General features: G+C 47.2%; 1 protein-coding gene across 2 annotated transcripts in view; it reads right to left on the bottom strand.

The window, feature by feature from the left end:
* HTR2C (5-hydroxytryptamine receptor 2C) overlaps positions 1-22444 on the bottom strand; it is a 436533-nt gene that overhangs the window by 337258 nt on the left and 76831 nt on the right. The window contains exon 1 of one of the 2 annotated variants that reach the window (XM_030574616.1): positions 18783-18841. The exons of the other annotated variant lie outside the window; for it this stretch is intronic. Within the exon in view, the coding sequence (XP_030430476.1) occupies positions 18783-18806 (24 nt within the window). The 5' untranslated portion in view covers positions 18807-18841. Of the gene's footprint in view, positions 1-18782; positions 18842-22444 lie in introns of those variants that run through there. 2 annotated transcript variants of the gene reach the window in all.

Genomic DNA, 22444 nt, shown 5'->3' on the forward strand with positions numbered 1-22444 from the left:
ATAAGCAAAGGTGGCAGAGCCTGGTCTTGTCTAGTCATCAAATTTCCACTCTGAATAACATATTGTGACGAATTAGGAATGTTCTTAATGTTTGCTCTGAATACGGTGTTGGTGCCTCAGTGTCTCCATGGCAGTTCTTAAGTATCTGGCAGAGCAAAGGGCCAGTGCACCTAAATGCCTGACCCTCTGTCTCCTAGCAACTGATGGCCTGGGCCCCTCCTCTGCAAAGGTGCCAGCTGAAGGTGTTGGAGACAAAGGGATCAGGTGACCTCCTGGCCCGGGAAAGGGGCTGAGGAGAGAGGAGGGGCTGGAAGGGGTGGTTAGTCTGGAGCTGGCTGAGGACAGACGTGGGGGTCTGGCTCACTGACCCCCAGAATGGACCCGGCCGAGGGGTCCGGTTCTCTGTACCTACAAGTTCTGTTTTAGACCCTGTTCCTGTCATCGAATAAACCTCTGTTTTACTGGCTGGCTAAGAGTCATGTCTGACTGCAAAGTAGGGGTGCAGAACCCAGTGGCTTCCCCAGGACCCCGCTGAGGCGGGCTCGCTGTGGGAAGCACATGGAGGTGTAGAGGATGCTGAATGCTCCAAGGAGAGACCCAGGAGGTGAAGCCGTGTGAGCTTCTTGCCCTGAACAAGTCTGCTCCAAGGGAGAGGAGGCTCCCCAAAGTCCTGACTGGCTTGGTGAGGAGCAGTTCCAGAGCTATCAGTCTCAGGGGCGGAGGAGCTTGCCGCTCGACCCTAGGAAAAAGGTGGTGACCACGAGAAGGGCTGGCACACCAGGGGTTCTTCCTGGAAACCATGGGGGAGCCAAGAGCACACAGGCCTGTGAGTCCAGAGCCACTTGGGAAAGGCGAAGTGATGGCCTATCACCATCTCCTTAAGAAGGACATTGTGGTCCTGTGCACAAAGAGAGGGTTACGCATGGGGACGTTCACCAAGGCACAGTTAATCGTGCAGTTGGAGGAGAAGGACCGCTCTGAGGAGCAGATTCCTGACCCAGATGGGGCTACAAGAGGATCTGGGAACAGCTGGAGCATCAGCCAGGCATCCCCGGGAGTCTGGTCCCCAACCAGACGAGAATCTTCACGATCGGGTTCCCCATCAGGGGATCGGAGACGGATGGGATTGGAGCGGAGTCCAAGAGAGCGAGAGGACCATGAGAGAAAGCAAGAGCCCAAGGAAAAGCTGCAGGAGAAGCAGCAGCAGCGTGGACTGGTGATGGTGGAGCAGGGAGACATAGGGGGCTGCCCAGGGGTCAGTGGGGAAACACGCCTGCGGGGGCGAGACCCTGGGACAGAGAGAACTGTGGTGGTGCAGCCCCAGATGCTGAGGGACTGTGGGACCTGGGTGAAGTTCCCTGGGGTGAAGCCCCTCACCCTGCCTATGGCCCAGATCCCTGTGCAGACCCAGGAGGGGTCGGGCTGGCTGGTAGTTGGGGTTCTCCAGGATATCGGCTGGGAGGCCCTGTTGGGGGGTGACTGTCTCCCCATGGGACAGGATCCAGGCCCTGCTCCTGTAACGGCCGAGGGTTTGAATTCAAATCCAGGGAACCAATTGGCTAGGATGGAAATGGTCAGTGAAAATGCAAATGACCTGGCTGGCAGGGGGGAGGGGCTGCTGGGCTCAGGATACCTGCCTACCTGTAACCAGCCCCCTGGGGCTGAGTGGGAGGGAGAGATGCTCCCCGCCCCCCTGCACACCGGAGAGGGGGCTCACGCTGGCTCTGATGCTGTGACCAGAGCAGAGAGCTCGCTGCCTGCCCCCACTGGGACAGCAAGGGCAGCGCTGAGCACGGGGGGAGCTGAGACCCCAGCTGAGTGGGGGGACACCCAGGCAGGGCAGGTCAGCTGCCAAACAGGTTTGCCTGGTCCAGAGTTGCTGCTGGGAAGTGATTACACAGCAGGGAGGGAGCTACCAGGGACAAGGCTCAGGGGGTCTGTGACCCCAGGCCCAGCCAGTGAGAGGGAGCAGGTCCCACTCCCTGCCCCAGCAGCTGAATCCCAGACCGAGCTGCAGAGGGATCTCTCCTTGGAGAAGCTGAGAGAACTTGCTGGCCACAGCGCTGCAAACCCCCTTGGGGAAGGCTGCAGGGACAGAGTCCTGCCGGAGAAGGGATTCCTGTACCGGGAATGGGCTCCCCAAGGGGAAGTAGAACTGGGGGGAATCAGGAGGCAGCTGGTGGTACCCCAGGAATCCACAGGGTTCTTCCCTTTTGAGCTGCTGGATGGGAGGAGAGTGAGGGGACCCCTGGACCCGGAAAGGAAGGATTGGGAGGAGAAGGGGGAAGACTCCCTGGGGGATCTCTTCCCTGAGGTGGGAGCCAATCTCCCCATCAGGTGCTCCCCATTCAGAGTCACTGGGAAAGCGGCCCAGAACCTGGAGAGAGAGGTCAAAGACCTGCTGGCTTTAGATGGGATCCAGCCGTTTTACAGCCCATGGGCCTCATCCGTGGGGCTGATCCCCAAGGGAGACAGGATGATCTGGTTTTGTGGAGGCTATCGGAAGCTTAAAGCCATCACAGTGTCCGATGCCGACCCCATGCCTAGGCCTGGGGAGATGCTAGACAAGCAGAGGGCGATGGAGAACTTGGCCCTGGCATACGCTGATAACATGTGCATCTTTAGCCAGACCTGGGAGGAACAGATGTCCCAGGTGAAAAGGGGGCCGGGCTGCCTCAAGGAGGTGGGACTGATGTTAAAAGCTGGAAAGTGCAAGGGAGGATGGCAGAGGTGTTGTATCTGGGCCACAAAGTGGGAAGCAGCTGCCCAAGCCTAGAGCTGGCAAAGGCCAAGATGGGGGCTCTTAACCAAGAGAGCCTGAATTGCAGCCCAGAGTGCTGGGAGAAGACCCCAGCCCAGTATGAACCCCAGGGGTATTGGGGATAGCAAAAGGGTTCAAGCCGCATAAACCTTCCCACATGCGGCCTGCAAGTGCCATCAAGCACACCCGACCTAAGGGAGGGCGTGAGACTGGACTGTTCTGGTGTAACTCACACCAAGGAATGGGAGAGATGCTGGGGCATCCATAGGAACGTTGGTGGGTTCGAACTTCCCCAGGTCACTGGCTGAAGTGACCTCGCTCAGTTCGGTCTCGAAGGGGGGAGAGATGTGACGAACTAGGAATGTTCTTAATGTTTGCTCTAAATACTGTGTTGGTGCCTCAGTGTCCCCATGGCAGTTCTTAAGTATCTGGCAGAGCAAAGGGCCAGTGCACCTAAATGCCTGACCCTCTGTCTCCTAGCAACTGATGGCCTGGGCCCCTCCTCTGCAAAGGTGCCAGCTGAAGGTGTTGGAGACAAAGGGATCAGGTGACCTCCTGGCCCGGGAAAGGAGCTAAGCAGAAAAGAGGGGCTGGAAGGGGTGGTTAGTCTGGAGCTGGCTGAGGGCAGACGTGGGGGTCTGGCTCACTGACCCCCAGAATGGACCCGGCCGAGGGGTCCGGTTCGCTGTATCTACAAGCTCTGTTTTAGACCCTGTTCCTGTCATCGAATAAACCTCTGTTTTACTGGCTGGCTAAGAGTCATGTCTGACTGTGAAGTGGGGATGCAGGACCCGGTGGCTTCCCCAGGACCCCACTGAGGCGGGCTTGCTGTGGGAAGCGCACGGAGGGGCAGAGGATGCTGAATGCTCCAAGGAGAGACCCAGGAGGTGAAGCCGTGTGAGCTTCTTGCCCTGAACAAGTCTGCTCCAAGGGAGAGGAGGCTCCCCAAAGTCCTGACTAGCTTGGTGGGGAGCAGTTCCAGAGCATCGCCCGGTGACTCCGTGACACATATCCACTTACCCTAAAGGGCCATGTACCACTCGGGCCATGCACTCAGAAGTTACCAATGTCAACTGGACCTACGACGACCTTCTAACCTCAATCTGAGTTGCATGTCTGGACTGAGGACTGAATGGAGCCTCAATAGACAAATTTAAAATGACGGAACCCACTATTTCGGCAGAACCTGCTTATCAGCTTCTAGCTGTACACATGCAAGTGCAGCAGCTGCATTCTCAAGATACATGGCACTATAGACCATGCAGATGAAGGTGAAATGCTTCTAAAATGCAGAACTAAGACATCTGTCCGCCTGCTTCATTTGTTTACTATGGAGTCTGATTTGTTCTAATCTTCTAACTCAGCTTTTTATAGCAGTTAATTTTTGGCTGCTTTTATCAAACTGGAATTATTAATAAATATTAATTTAATTAAATGGAAGGCATTAATTATTTGTAATTTCAGAAACTGGCTTCATATCACAGCCCCACTTAACCCCAAATCAGCTCTATTACCCAGGTGTAAATCAATTGAAGCTAGTCTGGATTTACATTGATGAAGCACAGCAGGGTCCATTCCTAAACACTAACTGAATCTCAGTTTATGAGAGTACCTTGTTAGAGAAGCAACAGAGTTATTCCAGATTTACACCACTGCAGCTATGAGCAGAATGTGGCCAAATCCGTCTTAATATTTTGAACCTGTTCATCTGATTTTTTTAAATTTAATATTCTTGGGGTCAAAGTTTGCTTTATGGAAGAAGAAAGATGCAAACTCCTCTTGGTCAGAAGAGCAGAATTTAACCTCAGATCTATAGCTAGGAAGAGGGAATGCTGAATAGCCAGATAACTATTACTGTTAGTTGCTGGCAGCGCTCACAGCATACTGAGTGCTCTCCAGGCATTAGGAAAGGAATGGCTCCTGCGCCAAGGAGTTCACAGTCTAAGGAACCCTGTCATTTGTTAACTAAACAAGTTGCCAGCAACAACTGCTGACATCCCCACCCACCATATTAGTTTGATGAAAAACTAAAGAGTTAATCAGACCAACAACAAAGTAAAGATTTACCTTGGTAAACTGTGCGTTTCCTTTTAAGATGAACAAGTGCAAATCTGAGTCATCTGGCTCTAGGTTACAATTGTAAGCAATTATATCATTTTTACTGTGAAACTGACTGTTCCTACCTGTAGATCATTTTAAGAAGAGGGACTGCTTGAACTGCGTGCTATGTGACAGATTACACCTAAACATAAGCAGAGAGAATTGTTTCTACAGAGTGTGCTAAAACAGACGGTAAGCCAAGACATTTTGGGGAGGATTTCTGATCTCTCTGCCATCTCTGTGCTTACCCACTCATGGTGGTGCAGAGGCAGCACAGTGCAGGGCCGCCTGGGGGTGGGGGGGAAGTGGGGCAATTTGCCCCAGGCCCCGGGCCACGCAGGGGCCCCGCGAGCCCTGGCCCAGCGGCGGTCTGGGTCTTTGGCGGCATTTCAGCGGTGGGGGGCCCTTCATTGCTGCCAAAGACCCAGATCGCCGCCGGGGGAGTACAAGTGCCGCAGCTCCCCCACTTTGCCACAGGACCCCTGAATCCTCTGGGCAGCCCTGGCACAGTGTGAGAACTGAGCCTTAAAGGTGATTTTATTTCAGGCACTAAGTGTTCAGGGATTTTGTGTAGCCTTTGTGTCTCTATTTAGTGAGATGGTGCAGTAAGTGCCTGGGCTCTTTTATGGAAAAGGCAGATTACATTGCATAAGTAAACTATCATACCAAGAAAAAAAAGCATGCAGGCAAAAAAAAACCCTGAATAAGTAAAACATTTAAAAAGATAAAATACTAGGTAAAAAAGACAGTGGCCTGGACTTCAAAGGGAGCAGTTAAGCCAACTCTAAGTACTTAATTTTAAGTAAACTTTTATGTCTATTGTATTAAAACACGAACCACAAAAAGCTGCAATTTTGGCACATTTACCCCTCAGTTTTGCCTGTGGGTAAGATTTCAGAGCTCCAATTTTACTTCTGCAGTAATCGCCAACATTTCATAATCTTTCCATGTTTAGATTTCATCACCCAATGCCAACACTTTCTTTTCCGGACATGTTTCAGAGTAGCAGCTGTGTTAGTCTGTATCCGCAAAAAGAACAGGAGTACTTGTGGCACCTTAGAGAGTAACAAATTTATTTCAGCATGAGCTTTTGTGAGCTACAGCTCACTTCTTCAGATGCACAGAATGGAACACACAGACAGGAGATATTTATACATACAGAGAACATGAAAAGATGGAAGTATGCATACCAACAGGAAGAGTCCAATCAATTGAGATGAGCTATGTCAGCAGGAGAAAAACAAAAAAAAACTTTTGAAGTGATAATTAAGATGACCCATAGAAGGTGTGAGGAGAACTTAACACAGGGAAATAGATTCAATTAGTGTAATGACCCAACCATTCCCAGTCTCTGTTTAGGCCTGAGTTAATTGTATCTAATTTGCATATTAATTCGAGTTCAGCAGTCTCTCTTTGGAGTCTGTTTCTGAAGTTTTTTTGTTGCAAAATTGCCTTCAAGTCTGTCACTGAGTGGTTAGAGAGGTTGAAGTGTTTGTTTTTGTCTCCTGCTGAGGATAGCTCATCTCAGTTGATTAGACTCTTCCTGTTGGTATGCACACTTCCCTCTTTTCATGTTCTCTGTATGTATAAATATCTCCTGTCTGTGTGTTCCATTCTGTGCATCTGAAGAAGTAGGCTGTAGCTCATGAAAGCTCATACTGAAATAAATTTGTTAGTCTCTAAGGTGCCACAAGTACTCCTGTTCTTTTTCCAGACATAGTGCTCACGGCCCTGGGAAAATTGGGGTTAGTTAAGGAGCTGGCAAACTATGATTTTCAGATTTCTAAAATGATGGCAAGTTCCTTTTGGGTCAACTAGCATCTCCTGCCATTACCTTTGATTGTAATTCCTTCATCACCCACATCTGCACAACCAAGAGGAGCTCCTGTGGCAGACGGCTGGTGACATCCTCTCACAATCTAATATGGCATCCCAAACAGGGCTGACTTTAGCAGTAACGGGTCTTATTCTTTAGATCCCTAGTTATACAGAACAGAAGAAAGAGCCTGACTCTGATCTCACACCAGTTTGACAGCAGTGTAATAAGTTTGCTTATCTCAATGAAGACACTTCTGATATGCACCAGAGTAAATGTAATCAGAATCAGGACCAAAAAGCTTGATCCTTCACCCATTTACTTCACCAGAAGTAGGATCCAGCCTGTCATGGTATAATTCCCCACTCTGAACCTTAGCGTCCAAAAGATGGGGTACCAGCATGAACTCCTCTAAGCTCAGTTACCAGTTTAGTACTTGTAGCGCTGCCACCAACCAGGAATTCCAGTGCCTGGTACACTCTGCTCCCCCCAAAACCTTGCCCGGGGACCCCCAAGACCCAGTCCCTCTGGATCTTAACACAAGGAAAGTAAACCCTTTCCCTCACCATTGCCTCTCCCAGGCTTCCCCTCCCTGGGTTACCCTGGAAGATCACTGTGATTCAACCTCCTTGAATCTTAAACAGAGAGGAAAATCCACCTTCCCCCTCCTTCTCTCTCTCCCCCTCCCAGACTCTTCCTGAAAGAGAAAGTAATCCTAACACAGAGAGAAAATAACCTCTCTCTCCCCCTTCCCTCCTTTCTCCCCACCAATTCCCTGGTGGATCCAGACCCACTCCCCTGGGGTCTCACCAGAATAAAAAAAATAATCAGGTTCTTAAACAAGAAAAGCTTTTAATTAAAGAGAGAAAAACAGTAAAAATTATCTTTGTAAATTTAAGATGGAATATGTTACAGGGTCTTTCAGCTATAGACACTGGGAATGCCCTCCCAGCCTAAGTATACAAGTACAAATTAAAATCCTTTCAGCCAAATACACATTTGAACTCCTCCCAGCCAAATACACATTTGCAAATAAAGAAAACAAACATATGCCTAACTCGCTTTATCTACCTAGTACTGACTATTCTGGCCATATAAGAGACTGTATCAGAGAGATTGGAGAGAAACCTGGTTGCACGTCTGGTCACTCTCAGAACCCAGAGAGAACAACCACCAAAATCTAACAGCACACACAAAAACTTCCCTCCCTCAAGATTTGAAAGTATCCTGTCCCCTGATTGGTCCTCTGGTCAGGTGACAGCCAGGCTCACTGATCTTGTTAACCCTTTATAGGAAAAAGAGATAAAGTATTTATGTTCTATTAGCTCCTACTATCTGTTTATGACACAGCCTAAAGACACAGAGGAGGAAAAAGAATGTGGAAGTGCAATTGTCTGCACAGCTTCAAACAATTCTGTGTGGAAGTGGTGTGAGCCCCGATTCTCGTCTCACTTACACCAGTTTCAGCCTGAGAGAAAACTGCTGACTTCAGTGAATGTACTCGAGTCACAGCACTGCTAATGAGCTCAGAATCACTCTCTCTGCAGCTGGGGTTCTCGTCTGGAAACTCTCATTTACCTTCGTATGGTTTGTAATCCATCCCACGCCTGGCTAGTTTAATCCTCAAGTCATTCCTACCCCATATGGGTACATTAATAAAAGCCTTTTTTTCTTTTTTTTTGCAGTTAAGCTGATCAGACGGTTCCATGTTTATATTAGATTTTACTTTTAAACTTTAATACTCCTAAATGAATACAGATGAAGGTACCACAGAAAAAGTTCTAGTAAGCACCAACTGATTACACAAGCCTTCTGAATAATGCATGGGTAGAAGTCACCTGGAGAAAAAGCCAGGTTTTCTAGTCCCTGAAAACTACATTTATAGAGGGCTTCTTTACATTTTCTATGACGGTCAGTTACAGTCATCTACTGATGTACAGCATTTTTTATGCATTTGCACAATGCCTAGCACAGTGGGGCCAACCTGATGGAGGCTTTTAGGTGCCTTTCAGGTAGTTGAAGGCTGCTATCAAATCCCCCCCCACTCTTCTCTTCAGCAGACTAAATAATCCCAGTTTCCTCAGCCTCTCCTTAGAAGCCATGTGCTCCAGCCCCCTAACCATTTTTGCTGCCCTCCGCTGGACTCTTTCCAATTTTTCCACATCCTTCTTGTAGTGTGGGGCCCAAAGCTGGACACAGTTCTCCAGATGAGGCCTCACCAATGTTGAATAAAGGGGAATGATCACGTCCCTCAATCTGCTGGCAATGCCCCTACTTATACAGCCCAAAATGCCGTTAGTCTTCTTGGCAACAAGGGCACACTGTTGACTCATCTCCAGCTTCTCATCCACCATAACCCCTAGGTCCCTTCCCACCACCACCTTCCTATCTATATACAGGTCTGTTTCCAGCCAGGATTTACAAGCAGCAGACCAGCGCCACCCAACCTTCTGCCTCTGGCCTCTCCCTTTCTCCTTCTCCTGTCTCATCCCCCTGGCTTCCTTCCTCCCAGCCCTTTTATAGCCCCTGGCTAATTAGGCTGGCAGCTGTTGCTAGTTGCCAGGCAGGTATATTCAGCCAGCTCCCATCTACTCCCCTTGATGGGGGTTGGCATGGCAGGGGGCTGGTTAAGCACTCCTTACCCAGCATCCTGTCACAGTGGCACTGAGGTGACAATGGACTGTTATGTTCAATACAGAAAAATCTGAAGGGACTGATTCTGGGCCTGTTGGGAGTTTTATTGGATGTACCAGCTGGGTCAGGGAGAGTTGGGTGTTGACACCTAAACATCCCAGGGGACTCTGAATGAGGGACCTACCCCTTCCCACTATTGCAACCCTGGCCAGAGGTTAAGTCTCAAAGGCTGAGTTCTATCTTATTTCCAGAAGTTCAATTTTCACACGCCGGTGTGTGAGAGGAATTCTGAAGACTCAGGTGAAGGCAGGCTAGAGCTGACAGCCCTGCGAGAAGGAATCAGAGAATGAACTCACCCCCGCTGCGGCGCACAGAACAGGCTCTAGAGATAGCCAAGCCTGTCTCCAGTCAGTCAGCAATTACCTGTGCCTGCAGTTAAACTCTTCCAACTCTGCGCTGCTAATAGCCTCTCTTTCTGGGATAGTGTCACGCTCTAAAGAACTTTGCTTTGGGAGCTAATAAAGGAACTGCAGTTTAACTATTTACTTGGTTTACACATCCGGAAAGAACCTGCAACAACATAAACCCACAACTTAACCGGTAATTGCCAAGAGGCCCAGTGCAGAGATGCAATCCTTCAGTTTTGCGGAGACTGTGGCTGCCCTGGAGTTAAACAGAATTGGCAACCACTGAAAGACTTGTAATGTTTTATTATGTGCAATGGTCTGCACAGGAGTTAAACTAGTGAGATACAGTCTGTTGAAAACTGAAACAATCTCCCCAGACATTAGAGGGAATTATGTGTCCAGACCCTAGCTCACATAAGAATCTCTCAGCTAAGGCACATGTATGTAATGGGCCAAACTGGGAATTTGAATCTGATTGTTCTACACTGCGCACAGCAAGTCGATATTATTCTTTATCTAGAATCACCTTTGCTGTCCTTGTTTTTATTCTAGGCAGGGCTGGTAGCATCTCCTGCTATTCAAGTTGCCAGACACTTTCCTTTACAGGACCCTGTTTTCAGTTGCTTACAACCTTGCCAAACTTGAACTCTTTGGAGTGAGTTCTCCATGCTGGGTGTCTGCCCCAGGCTGAATTATTACTATTTTAAACTTCGCCCAAAACAATGTAACCATTTCCAAGAATGAGGTTCGGGGGTAAATGTGCTGTTCTGCCCTAGTGAAAAATGTCTGGTGACTGTTTGCAAAGCCCTAGCTCCTCCAGGCTTTGGAGTAGGGATTTGAAGTTGGACAAAGAGGTGACCTTTGTGTCCACGATGTGCCTGCTGCCATCTCCAAGAAAATCTGCCTAAATATGGCCACTTTATAAGCCATAGGGATGGGAGGAGAATCACAGTTCACACATGCTCAGTAGGAACTTCTTATATTTTAGCATCTAAATTCACAAAGAACCTCCTTTCACAAGGGAAATGTAGATCTGGCTATGAGAACAAGTTTCTTTTTTGTTTACACACCACTTCCTGTTTTTACTAAACCTTGTCCTTGTTACGAAATCTGCTTTGCATATGGTGAAGGTTTACTCAGCCCATCTCCAAGGAGAAAAGGCACCTGCAACCTCAAAAGAGAGGAGGCCAAAAAGGATCTGGAGCCGAGAATCCCCCTCCCCACCTCTCCCATCTTGATCAATAGGACACAGGCAAAAGAGCTCACTCCCTGTGAGGTGTATTGCAAAAACGGACAGAAATACCCGAGGAGATACGGCAAGAACAAGGAAGTGAGTTTACTTATTGGTGGAGACAGGTAACAAGTAATCACACATTTAGTCTTTCCCATTCCCTCCCTCACCCCTTAGCAGTAACCACAACTCGTCTCCCACTTTTCTTCCATCTGCTCTCCCTGTATAGCCTCACCAGGGCCCTCTGTCAAGTGCCAAAGCCCCCGCCTTCTCTCCCCATTGGCTTCTCAGGCATGTATATTCTGCCGTCTCTTCTCATCCACCGGTGCCACCCTCCTATAGGAACTTCTTTGGGATCCATGCTGGGTCCTTCTCACCCCAGCCCAACCTCTTGGCTCAGCATGCCTCCCCATTGCTGGTTCTCAGCCAAATTGAGACGTTAGGAGCCAGCGTTGGTTGGTCACGCTGGGAGCACAGGCCAGAGGAGAGTGTACCTTGCCAGGAGTTACTCTATAGTGGAGTCCCAGCAGCCCAAATCCTTTACTCCCTAGCAACCTCTGAGTGATTCCCACAAACTCCTGGATTTGGCCAGTGAGCAGGAGAAACCCACGTGGGGGATCAGCTAATCCCTGAAGGGTCCAATGACTCCTCAGATCCCATGAAGCACTTATTACTGTAGGAGTCTGACTTTTCATCAATGTGCTTCCAATCCTCCACCTGATACGTATTCTCCACAGCCCTGAATGAGTCACACCCAGAAATATGGTATTACGCCAGGAATTGCACAAATGCAATATCCTCTCTCTAATCCCAAATCAGGATTTTGAGACAGTCTCTAGTCATGCAGTCCAGCATTTAATTTGGATTTCATTACAGTGGTACCTAAGATGTACAAATGGAGATATTTCTACTAAGGGCACCTTTTATTTTAGTTGACACTTCCTGGTTTTGTTCTTTGTCCTCAGACATACTAGCTTTTCTACTGCATGGAATTCAATTTGTGATCTATCTGCTTTAGTACTAAAAAGGATCTAAATCTTTCTATACCAAATTGCCAGTTTCTCCATCTTTGCTGTGCTGCTACTGCAGCATTTGTTATAAATGTGGGTCGTATTTCAATATTACCACCCCAAATATCTCCCTCCCCTTCTTGGAAGAGAGAAAATAAAATATTAGCAAGTCAAAATACCCAGAAGCAAATTTCAATACTGTGCACCAACAAAACAATAACGGGTTTTTCATCCATAACAAAGTTTGTACAATATGTTACTGAGTTTTAAAGGAACGACAGTATTTCATGATTTTCTACAAGGACCTTTTGCTCTGTTGATCTCCACCTGCCCTTCCTCTGCACCACCCTTACTCTCCACATTTTTAACCTTGTATTTGGCTTTTTTTTTAAAAAAAAAAAGTTAGACACAGAATTCCAATGATTCTGAAGTCACACAAAATAATTCAAAATGGTGACCAAAGCAACAGACAACTAAGAGAACATTTTTGTTTAAAAAGCATAGGACTCAGGAATCATGATGTCTTTGTGATTCCACTGTGATATTTCCACATGGTTTTAGAACTAAGTATATGAAATAAAGATATGACAAATGGTGAGGTACAACAGAATAGAATAAGTGACTTCATAGCCATGGTCTGTCAAGAAAGTCAATGTGCCCACTAGAGATATCAGATTCGCAACCTTTCTTAAAGCTAAGGCTCATCTCTAAACTAATATCTCAGAAGCAGAAACACATACTTGTAAAAATTATCTTCATTTTCTGTGTGTGCTTTCACCCTCACTCCTGTTGTGTTATTCAGGCCATATTAACCCTCTCAGCAGTTCACATTTGACTGCCTAGAAGCACTAGCTGCTCATTCTTCTAGCTGTCTGTGCTGTCCCTTAGGAGTCCTCATCGTGCTTCCAGTTGTAGCTTGGTGCTATTTCTCACAAAACAATTTCTGCATCAACTTGCTGCAGCATAAGGCACATGTTGTTCATTGTGACTGACCTTATTTCTAAGAAAAATAATGGCCTCCAGTTGTTGCAATGTGACACTATTATAGCAACAACAGATTTATAGAGTATTTTTCTTCCAAAGAAAACTTTACAGATCTACATACTCAGACTCCAAGGCCAGAAGGGACTATTGTGAGATCATCGAGTCTGACTTTTCATATAACACAGACCACAGAACTGTCCCCAAATAATTCCTGTTTGCACATACACTATCCTGTAGGATGGCATGGGTGTATACGCACACCCACTCAACAGGATTACACATAATACACAAATATAAAATATACATTCAATTTTATATTTATAAATCAAAATATATGCTAAATAATAATACATCAACTTATCATGAACATTTACTTATCCAATTAATGCATGTAAAAAGTGGTCTGATTTGCAAAGGTCCTGTGCACCCAGCAGGTCTCACTGGCCTTCATCAAGTCAGAAACATCTTGCTCCCGGGCATGGCCTTCCTTGTACCTAAAACAACAGCACACAGACCTTTCCCTAAGCTTTCTCTCCAAGCCAAACTGTTCTTAGGGGTTCCTGCAATGCAGAAGCTGTGTTAAATGAGAAACATGCTAAAAGGAAGTTAAGAAATACCTAATCCAGCTGGAACTTCACCTGGCATGTAACCGCCCAAATAGAATTTGGCTAGGACATTTAGGAAAACATCAGGAGATTTTTAATGACAACAGCTGTTCAAGAGTTTAATTATCATGGGTGATCTCCAATGTTGCCATGATGTTTCTATTGCCATACGGAGGCATACATAGGTTGTTTCCTGACAGAGGAGAATGCCCTCTCACTATCACCATTCCCTTCAGCATCTACACTAGGTTTTATTCAGTAAGGCCCAACTCTGCTTCGCTCCAAAGATCTGACAAGAACAGAGTCCAAATAGACGGCACCAGGGCCTGCCAGTTTCTTTGCATACTAGTACATACCCCTGCAGGTGGGTACAAGTGAGGCTACAATTCTTGACAGACCTATCTCCATTTTTCCAATCCCAATTGGCTAAGCGGCAGTTCCCCAGAAAAGGACCTGGGGATTACATGCAAAGTAAGAAAAATGCTACTGAACAGATTCCATGAGCAAACTCTCAAAAATTTAATGCATACTTTTCTACTCCAGCCCCCTGGAAATTAGCATTTAAATGTATATGCATACTTTATACTGGAATACAATTGAAGTGCACAGATAAGTGAAAATTTTGCATGCACAAATACTGTGAGTTTAAGATTCAAATGTCCATTTTGCTGCTTTTAATATATGTGCAAAACTCTAGCCATCCATCCAAATCTATCTACAGATGAGTAATGCCTCTTCACCCGTTCAGGACCTGATTCTGCTCCTGTTGAAGCAGAGCACAGGAAAGGGCCTTTACAAGAGCTTAGGACTCCCAGGGTTTATTTCAGATTTTTATACAAACTATTTTTCTGGCTGCCTGGCTGTCTCTCTGTCCTGCTTCTGAGTCAAACCAACCAACCCTGACCAAATTACTGGTACAGAGGAGATCAGGCATTTGACCTTTCAGCACTTATCACTTATTTCAACCTGAACTGCTAGTTGTGTGCAGAACACCATAAAGACACTTTTGCTTTAGCACTGAAGTCTATGGGGCTCATTGGAAGTTAATTGGGAAGGTGCTCCAATACTACAGGGATGGGTGGCAGTGTAAAACCACGAGCTGGATAATTTCATGATCCTGTGTGTAACCGTAAAGTGTAACTTAGCATGGGAGGTTCTCATGTTCATCTGTACACTAACCCTCTCCAATTTGGAATTTTTAATTGTGACAGCTACTAATCCTTAGTCCGTTTCTAGCACTGTGGCGTCTGACAGACCTTCATCTCAGGTGCCCCAAGAAACCAGCATTGCTCCTTTCATATCATTTGTCACTCGCATTTTTCAGAATGTCAAAGTATTAAATCCAACACTGACATTTGGCTCATTTCTCCCTAAGCTAGTTTGACACCTGAATACAAACCACTTCCCTGGCTCCTCAAATCAAACTCCCTTTGGTTGGGTTCTTCTATGTATCTATGTTCGATTCCTCCACTCCCTCAGGAAGCTTCTCAGGCCCAGTATTGTCCGCAAACACCGCACTTATCTTGCTTGTCTCTTTCCCCGCTCTGTGGCTAAGATAATGCTCTCAGCATAGGTAGTGGCTCTCGAGAGTGCAGGGCTGAGCTTCCTCTCCTTAGATGTTTTCCTTGTGATTAAACATTTCAGCTGTAGCAGCACCTACAGACCAGCCAAGGGCTAGTGTCCTACACACAAGCAGGCCCCCACTGCGCCATGTGTCAGACAATCCCAACCCCAAGGAGCTGTCAGTCTTACAGACAAGACATCATTAGTAAATGGGGCAGATAAGCAAGAGGTGAAGCAGGTCAAACAGCATAACAAAAGTAACACGACATGTGTAACCTTCAGCCAATGAGGGTCAGCAGCCACAACTCAACACCTGTCCCTTCGTGCTCTTTGTCAAAGGGCCCGATTCTATCACGCTATATATCTGAACACCATTCGCTGTCTGTTTCAACCAACAATAATCATCACACGCCTGGAGAGATTAGTACAGAGAGAACGCAAAGCTCATTGAAATGGGCTAAGCATCTCTCGGTGCAGACTTGGTAATGTTTGAAGAGTGTACATAGAGAGGATGGAGAGAGGTTTAGGACACAAAAGAGGTGGAAGAAATTAGATAAAAATAAAAGGAAGATTCAGGCTGAATACCAGGAAAGTCACCCTGATCTCAAGGCAAGTCTCCCAAGCGAAATGCTGTTTAAATCGGGAGATTATTTCACCGAGTGGACAAAGCACTAGCAAATCGACGTAGCACTCACAAATTGGCAGGAAATGGACTAGAGCTGTGGTTCTCAACCAGGGTTTCGTATACCTCTGGGGTACACAGAGCTCTGCCAGAGGGTACATCAACTCATCAAGATATTTGCCTAGTTTTACAACAGGCTACATAAGAAGCACTAGCGAAGTCAGTACAAGCTATAATTTCATCCAGGCAATGACTTGTTTGTACTGCTCTATATACTATACAGTGAAATGTGAGTACAGGATTTATATTTCAATTGACTTATTTTATAAATATGTGGTAAAAATGAGAAAGTAGCAATTTTTCAATATGAGCAGGCTGTGACACTTTTATATTTTTATGTCTGATTTTGTAAGCAAGAAGTTTTTAAGTGAGGTGATACTTGGGGGCACGCAAGACAAATCCAATTCCCCCACAACCTTGCTAGGTTCATCCTTCTCTCAGGATCCTCCCCTGGGATCCCTGACAAACTCCCAAACCATAAAACACAGACGTAAGCCCACTGTTGTCCTCATTCCCATCTCAACTTTCCCCTGCTCTGGTCCCTGACTGAATGCCTGCCAGGGGTCTCTCCTTGGAGGTCCAGTTCCTGTCCTTTGGTCAGGATTTCCCACCAGAGTCTGCTCTATGCCAGTGGCTGCTATGTCTCTCCTGGACTCCTGCCAGATGTCTCTAATCAGGACAGGATCCCAGAGCAAACTCTCCCCAGTCTCACCACTCCAGTCCCACAGAGTACTGGTAAAGTTTCTCCCTGAAGCCTCCTTCTGCTCCAAATGTCCTGTGTTAAAACTTACCACCCAGTTCCTCTCCCAGCTGTGACTCATCTTGAATTAAGCCTGGCCCACCTCCCAGGTGCAGCAGGTAGCCTTCCTGGCTTCTCAGGTCCACATTAACCATTTCAGAGCCTGTGCAAGGTACACTCCCCATCACAGTTGAGTCCCTCTGCACAGAGGTGAATTTCTCCCTTTAGACGTCTACTGTACTTATCTGAGAACTGATCTGCCTGCCTGTGGACATGGGGAACACAGTGGATGTGATATCTTTTGACTTTAGCAAAGCGTTTGATACGGACTCCCATAGTATTCTTGCCAGAAAGTTTTAAAAGTATGGATTGGATGAATGGACTATAAGATGGATAGAAAGCTGGCTAGATCATCAGGTAGTGATCAACGGCTCCATGTCTAGTTGGCAGCCGGTATCAAGTGGAGGTTGGTCCTGGGGCCAGTTTTGTTCAACATCTTCATTAATGATCTGGATGACGGCATGGATTGCACACTCAGCAAGTTTGCAGATGACACTAAGCTGGGCGGAGTGGTAGATATGCTGGAGGGTAGGGATAGGGTACAGAGTGACCTAGAGAAATTGGAGGACTGGACCAAAAGAAATCTGATGAGGTTCAACAAGGACAAGTGCAGAGTCCTGCACTTAGGATGGAAGAATCCCATGCACTTCTACAGGCTGGGGACAGACTAGCTAAGCAGCAGTTCCCCAGAAAAGGACCTGGGGATTACAGTGGATGCGAAACTGAATATGAGTCAGCAGTTTGCCCTTGTTGCCAAGAAGGCTAATGGCATATTGGGCTGCATTAGTAGAAGCACTGCCAACTGATCAAGGGAAGTGATTATTCCCCTCTATTTGGCGCTGGTGAGGCCACATCTGGAGTATTGCGTCCAGTTTTGGGCCCCCCATTACGGAAATGATGTGGACAAATTGGAGAGAGTCCAGCAGAGGGCAATGATTAGGGGTCTGGGGCACATGACTTATGAGGAGAGGAGGAGGAAACTGGTGTTATTTAGTCGGCAGAAGAGAAGGGAGGGGAGAGGGATTTAATAGCTGCCTTCAACTACCTGAAAGGGGGTTCCAAAGAGGATGGATCTAGACTGTTCTCAGTGGTGGCAGATGACAGAACAAGGAGCAATGGTCTCAAGTTGCAGTGGGGGAGGTTTAGGTTGGATATTAGGAGAAACTTTTTCACTAGGAGGGTGGTGAAGCACTAGAATGGGTTACCTAGGGAGGTGGAGGAATCTCCTTCCTTAGAGGTTTAAGGCCCAGCTTGACAAAGCCCTGGCTGGAATGATTTAGTTGGGGATTGGTCCTGCTTTGAGCAGGGGGTTGGACTAGACAAGTTTCCACTCATTTCAGTGGGAGGCCCCTACCTAAAACCAAAAGCAGCACTTGGCTCATTTAAGTCAATGACGTGCCATTTGCATGGCCGAATCTCTTTGTTAAGTTCAATATACCCCTGCTGCAGCAGCGAGATAGAAATTGCTCATGGGCAGCAGAGGCTCCCAAATCTAAATCTGTCCAGTGTTTGCAGCCTTCAGGACAGACTGCGGGCACATTTCCTTAGGCGTCGGGGGCTCCATGGCTGTGCCGAGTGAACTTACTTTACTGCTCATTGTGCTCAGCATGGGGATGCTGTGCCATTTGTTTATATGGAGATAAGCACAAGAAATGGAGTTTGAATCCACTCCCCCCAGAATCCAGGGGAGGGCAGCTCTGGTTTGGGCCAATCTCTAATGAGTGAAGTCCCGTGGAAATGATGCATCAATTTAAAATCCATTTTTCTGAAGTCATCCATGTGATGACATTAGAATCAGTAGACTGGCTTCTGGTAAAGCAGCTGATTTGCATTCTGAGGTGCTGTGGTTCAACAAATTCTTGACTCTATGTCAAAAAAGTATTGATTTTTCAGTCTGCATCAGCAACCCCACAGTCATACAGAACCAATTAGACGGGCACACACAGATGTGGGCAAAGCAGAGAGCTATTAAGATCTATGTACAGTGACCGTTGTGACTAAGAGAAACCCAATCACAGAAAGTGCAGAAGTGACTCAGAGGCACAGAACCCTGAGAGTTTACGGGCAAGTTGCAATGGGTGCTTTAGTTATAGGATAGGACTGACCCTCCCCCAAAAAATGATTGTGATGAGGAGAGATACCAACAAGACAATATCTTTTTTCATTTCAATTCAGTCTTTCTGAACTCACCTCCTCAGTCGATGCTCTCGTCATAACCCACTATCTGGGACACAAACATCAGAGAGGAAAGCGGCATCCAGAGAACTCTGGGGAAAAACTAGCACAGACTTTAAGGTGTTTCTGTAACAACCCACTGGTCAGTGTTTATTACAGGGCCCCTCTGTACCCAGTTCAGAGAACATGGGTCTGTTACCACCCAGGCTAGAGAAACTCGCCTCTTGAGCTCAAGGCGGACAGATTCACATGTCTCGCTCTGGAGGCCCCTGCCTCAAATCCCAGTAAGCCAGCCAAGGTGGCACCCGTCACATTAAGACTTTCAGTTCCAGAGTCCAGAATGTCTCAGCTTCTCTGGCTTCTCCTTGAAACCCCTTCCACTTCCTGAGATAAGGTAATACTGCCCACCACCCAGCAGGGCACACAGACCCCCGGGCACAGTGCTGGGATTGGGGTTACTTCAGAAACATATTCAGAGTATAAAGGCCATGGGTTTAAGACACGATCTTAATGCATCACCATTATTAACCAAAAACCTCTTGTGAGCACATCACCACATCTGGGCAGAAGCTAGACACCACGCAAGCCAGGGGAGCCACATGCTGATCTCACACTCGCCTCACATATGGGGGTGTAATTACCCCCCTACCCCTGGAATTTACACAGGGTGGGGGTCTGTGCCAGGGGATGGGGTGGAGAGAGAGTGGGCCAGTGGGATGCACGCCACCCCCTCCAGTTCTCTGGACCTGACCTGGGTAGGTTAACAAGTCCTGGATGTGTTTTCTTTTCTGTGTAGCTCTATCTGCCTCCCCCCAGCCAAGGCATCACTAGAGGATGCTGTAGTGGTGGGGATGGGGGCAGTGGAAGTCCCTGGTAGAACAGCTCCAGCTGTGGTCAGACGGGGGAAGAGGACGTCCCTGGTAGGACACCTCCAGCTGTGGTTGGGGGGGAGAAAGGATGCTGGTAGAACAGCGTCAGCTGTGGTCAGACGGGGGAAGAGGACATCCCTTGTAGGACACCTCCAGCTGTGTTGCTACACAGCCAGCAGCCACCCAGCCCTGTGAGAGATGTGGGCTGAAGGTTGAATTGCTGAGGATGGGAGAGATCATGCAGCACTGGTACTGCAAGGGGACAAGGCAGGAAATAAAGGCACACCGACCAGTGAGGGAGATCAACCACTGGCATTAACTCCCCAGCAAAGTGGTGGCATTTATGCTTCAGTCAAACACAAATGAGGCTGGCACAGGCTCCTTATGACAGTGGAGGGCTGGGGCCATGCCCAGCCTGTCCAAAATGCAGGTGGGTGGGTAATGCCACCAGGAGAGTCTCCACTGTGAATTCCCAGCTGGTTTACAGCCACTTTGCACGGCATAAACACAGAGCAGCCTGCGGGACCAGAGAATTTGGTCCGTAGCCTCTTATTCATTAAACAGTGAAGCCTGCTCTGGAGCCTATTCTGCTACTGCTCATTGGAGCAAATTCCAAGGTCCCAGAGCTTCTTCCCTACCTGGCACTGAACACGTGGCCCCACGCAGGCACTGGCCGAACAAGAGGTAGGTTCAGTGCGCCGGCGGGTGGCCGACAGTCACTAGGGACCTCCTGCCACTCCCCACAAAGATACCTCCTGGCTCCGCCACAGTAACGGGCTCACCACAGCAGTGCCAGAGAACACCCCTGACCCAGTTCTGTAGGGTAGAGAACTGCCAGCTACTCCCTGATCCAGCAGCTGAGGGAAACTGCTACACAGTCCTGCCGGGGCTGGGAGAGGAGAGAAGGCAGGCGAAAGACCTCTGAGATTCTGATCTGGCACCTAAGCCCCACAAGTCTCTGCTTTCAAAGGGATAAAACCAAGGCCAATCCATATGTCTAGAACACACCCACACCCTGTAAGCTAGTGGAGACCTGTTTTGTCTCAGCTCCCTGGAAGACAGACCAGGGAAAATAGGCTGACCACATGAAAAAGGACACCCCAAATTTCCCTGCAAGTTGTAATGAGACCAGTCTGTAAGTTACACTCCCTACCTGCAAGACACTGGAGCGATTGCCAAGTATAAACGGACTGTCCCACCAGAAACTGTTCCCATATGAAACACTGAAGGAGAATCATTATCAGGGTCACTTGCGTTTGTAAACCTGAGCTCCAACAAGTCCCCACGATGTACAGGAAAAGCTCAATGTAAATTATGCCGAGTTATTGTTCTGCTTAGTTGTTGTTATAGCAATGTGAACATTATGGTTACTTAATGCCGCTCTCCTCCATGAGCTGCTGTGCAGCTGGAGAAAAGGTGATTCAAATACAATGAAAAAAAAACAATATTTTGAACTGCAAAGAGATGAAACATGGCAGTGGGGTAACTCCCAAAGGAGAAGGAAAGGGAATTAACACAAGGCCACAGTGTCACTCAAAACACCTTTCCACTCACTCCTGAGACACCTGGGCTTTTAAAAACCGGGCAAAAGAGATTGGCACAGATGCCGAAAGGGGGGTGTACCACACAAGATAGGGTCCTCCTCAAAGGCACAGTCACCCCGAGGCCCTGTGTACCAATGAGATGGTCTTGAAGACAGCCAACACCACGCAAACAAACCATCGCTCCGTAGTGCTGCTTGCTCTGCGGCTTGTCTAAATGGAGACTGAGAGTGCGGCAAGTGAAGCTGTGGATGTGCCAGGCACTAAGGGATGAAGGCAGTAGGCATCAGGGTAGAAATGAGACGTGGTTTTTATTGGACACTCAGTATATAAACCCACAATGACTGGGAAACTGGGTCCTAGAGTCCAGACTGACTAGTTTTATCTTATTCTGCGTATCTTGTACCCTTTAAGATGATGTCATTTTAGGTTACCCCACAAGATTTGATGGGATCAGCTATGTAATTGGAAGTAAAAAACAAAACAAAAAACCAAACGACCTCGTATCTTTCTGCTGTTTAATTAACTATCCCTTAGGAATGGGAGCAAATGAGTCATCCGTAATGGGGTCCCACAGAAACGGCATTCAAGGGGCTTTGGCACCTAACACTTCAGTCCCATATGTGTTTGGTACATCTTTTGACCAGGCATGTGACTGAGACAGGACAGACAGAGGACTACTACACACCACAACAGCCATCCAAATGGGTTTCTCAAAGGGTGAGGTACCATTCTGCTATTACTATGTCACTATGCGACATGCATCAGATGAAGCGGGTATTCACCCACAAAAGCTCATGCTCCAAAACGTCTGTTAGTCTATAAAGTGCCACAGGATTCTTTGCTGCTTTTATGTCACTTCTGTGTTCGTTTCTGGTTTGCTATAATTTATTTAACATGAGGTAAAAACTGCTGCAAGAACTTATGGATGGCACCTTCGGTACAGGATAAAGGGGCAGAGATATTTGGTGGAAAGTTATTTCCAGTCAAATAATGACATAGACTTAGAAGAGAATAGACATAAGTCATATAAATATAGTCATTGTTCTAAACTGAGAAAGAAAATCCACCATTTAAATTAAAAAATCAAACAAAAAGACAACAGATAATGGGCAAAATTCTCTTCCATGCCCCAGAATCTTATGGGAAAACCCTACAGAACTGAACAGGAAAGCAGTCTTTCGGTATGTGGTTTAAAGACCATCTTCTAGAAGTTAATACAGAATTACAGTGATGACTCACCTCCCTGAAACCACAACGTGGCAGG

This window comes from Gopherus evgoodei, chromosome 9 (genome assembly GCF_007399415.2).
Source record: "Gopherus evgoodei ecotype Sinaloan lineage chromosome 9, rGopEvg1_v1.p, whole genome shotgun sequence".
Taxonomy (NCBI): domain Eukaryota; kingdom Metazoa; phylum Chordata; order Testudines; family Testudinidae; genus Gopherus; species Gopherus evgoodei.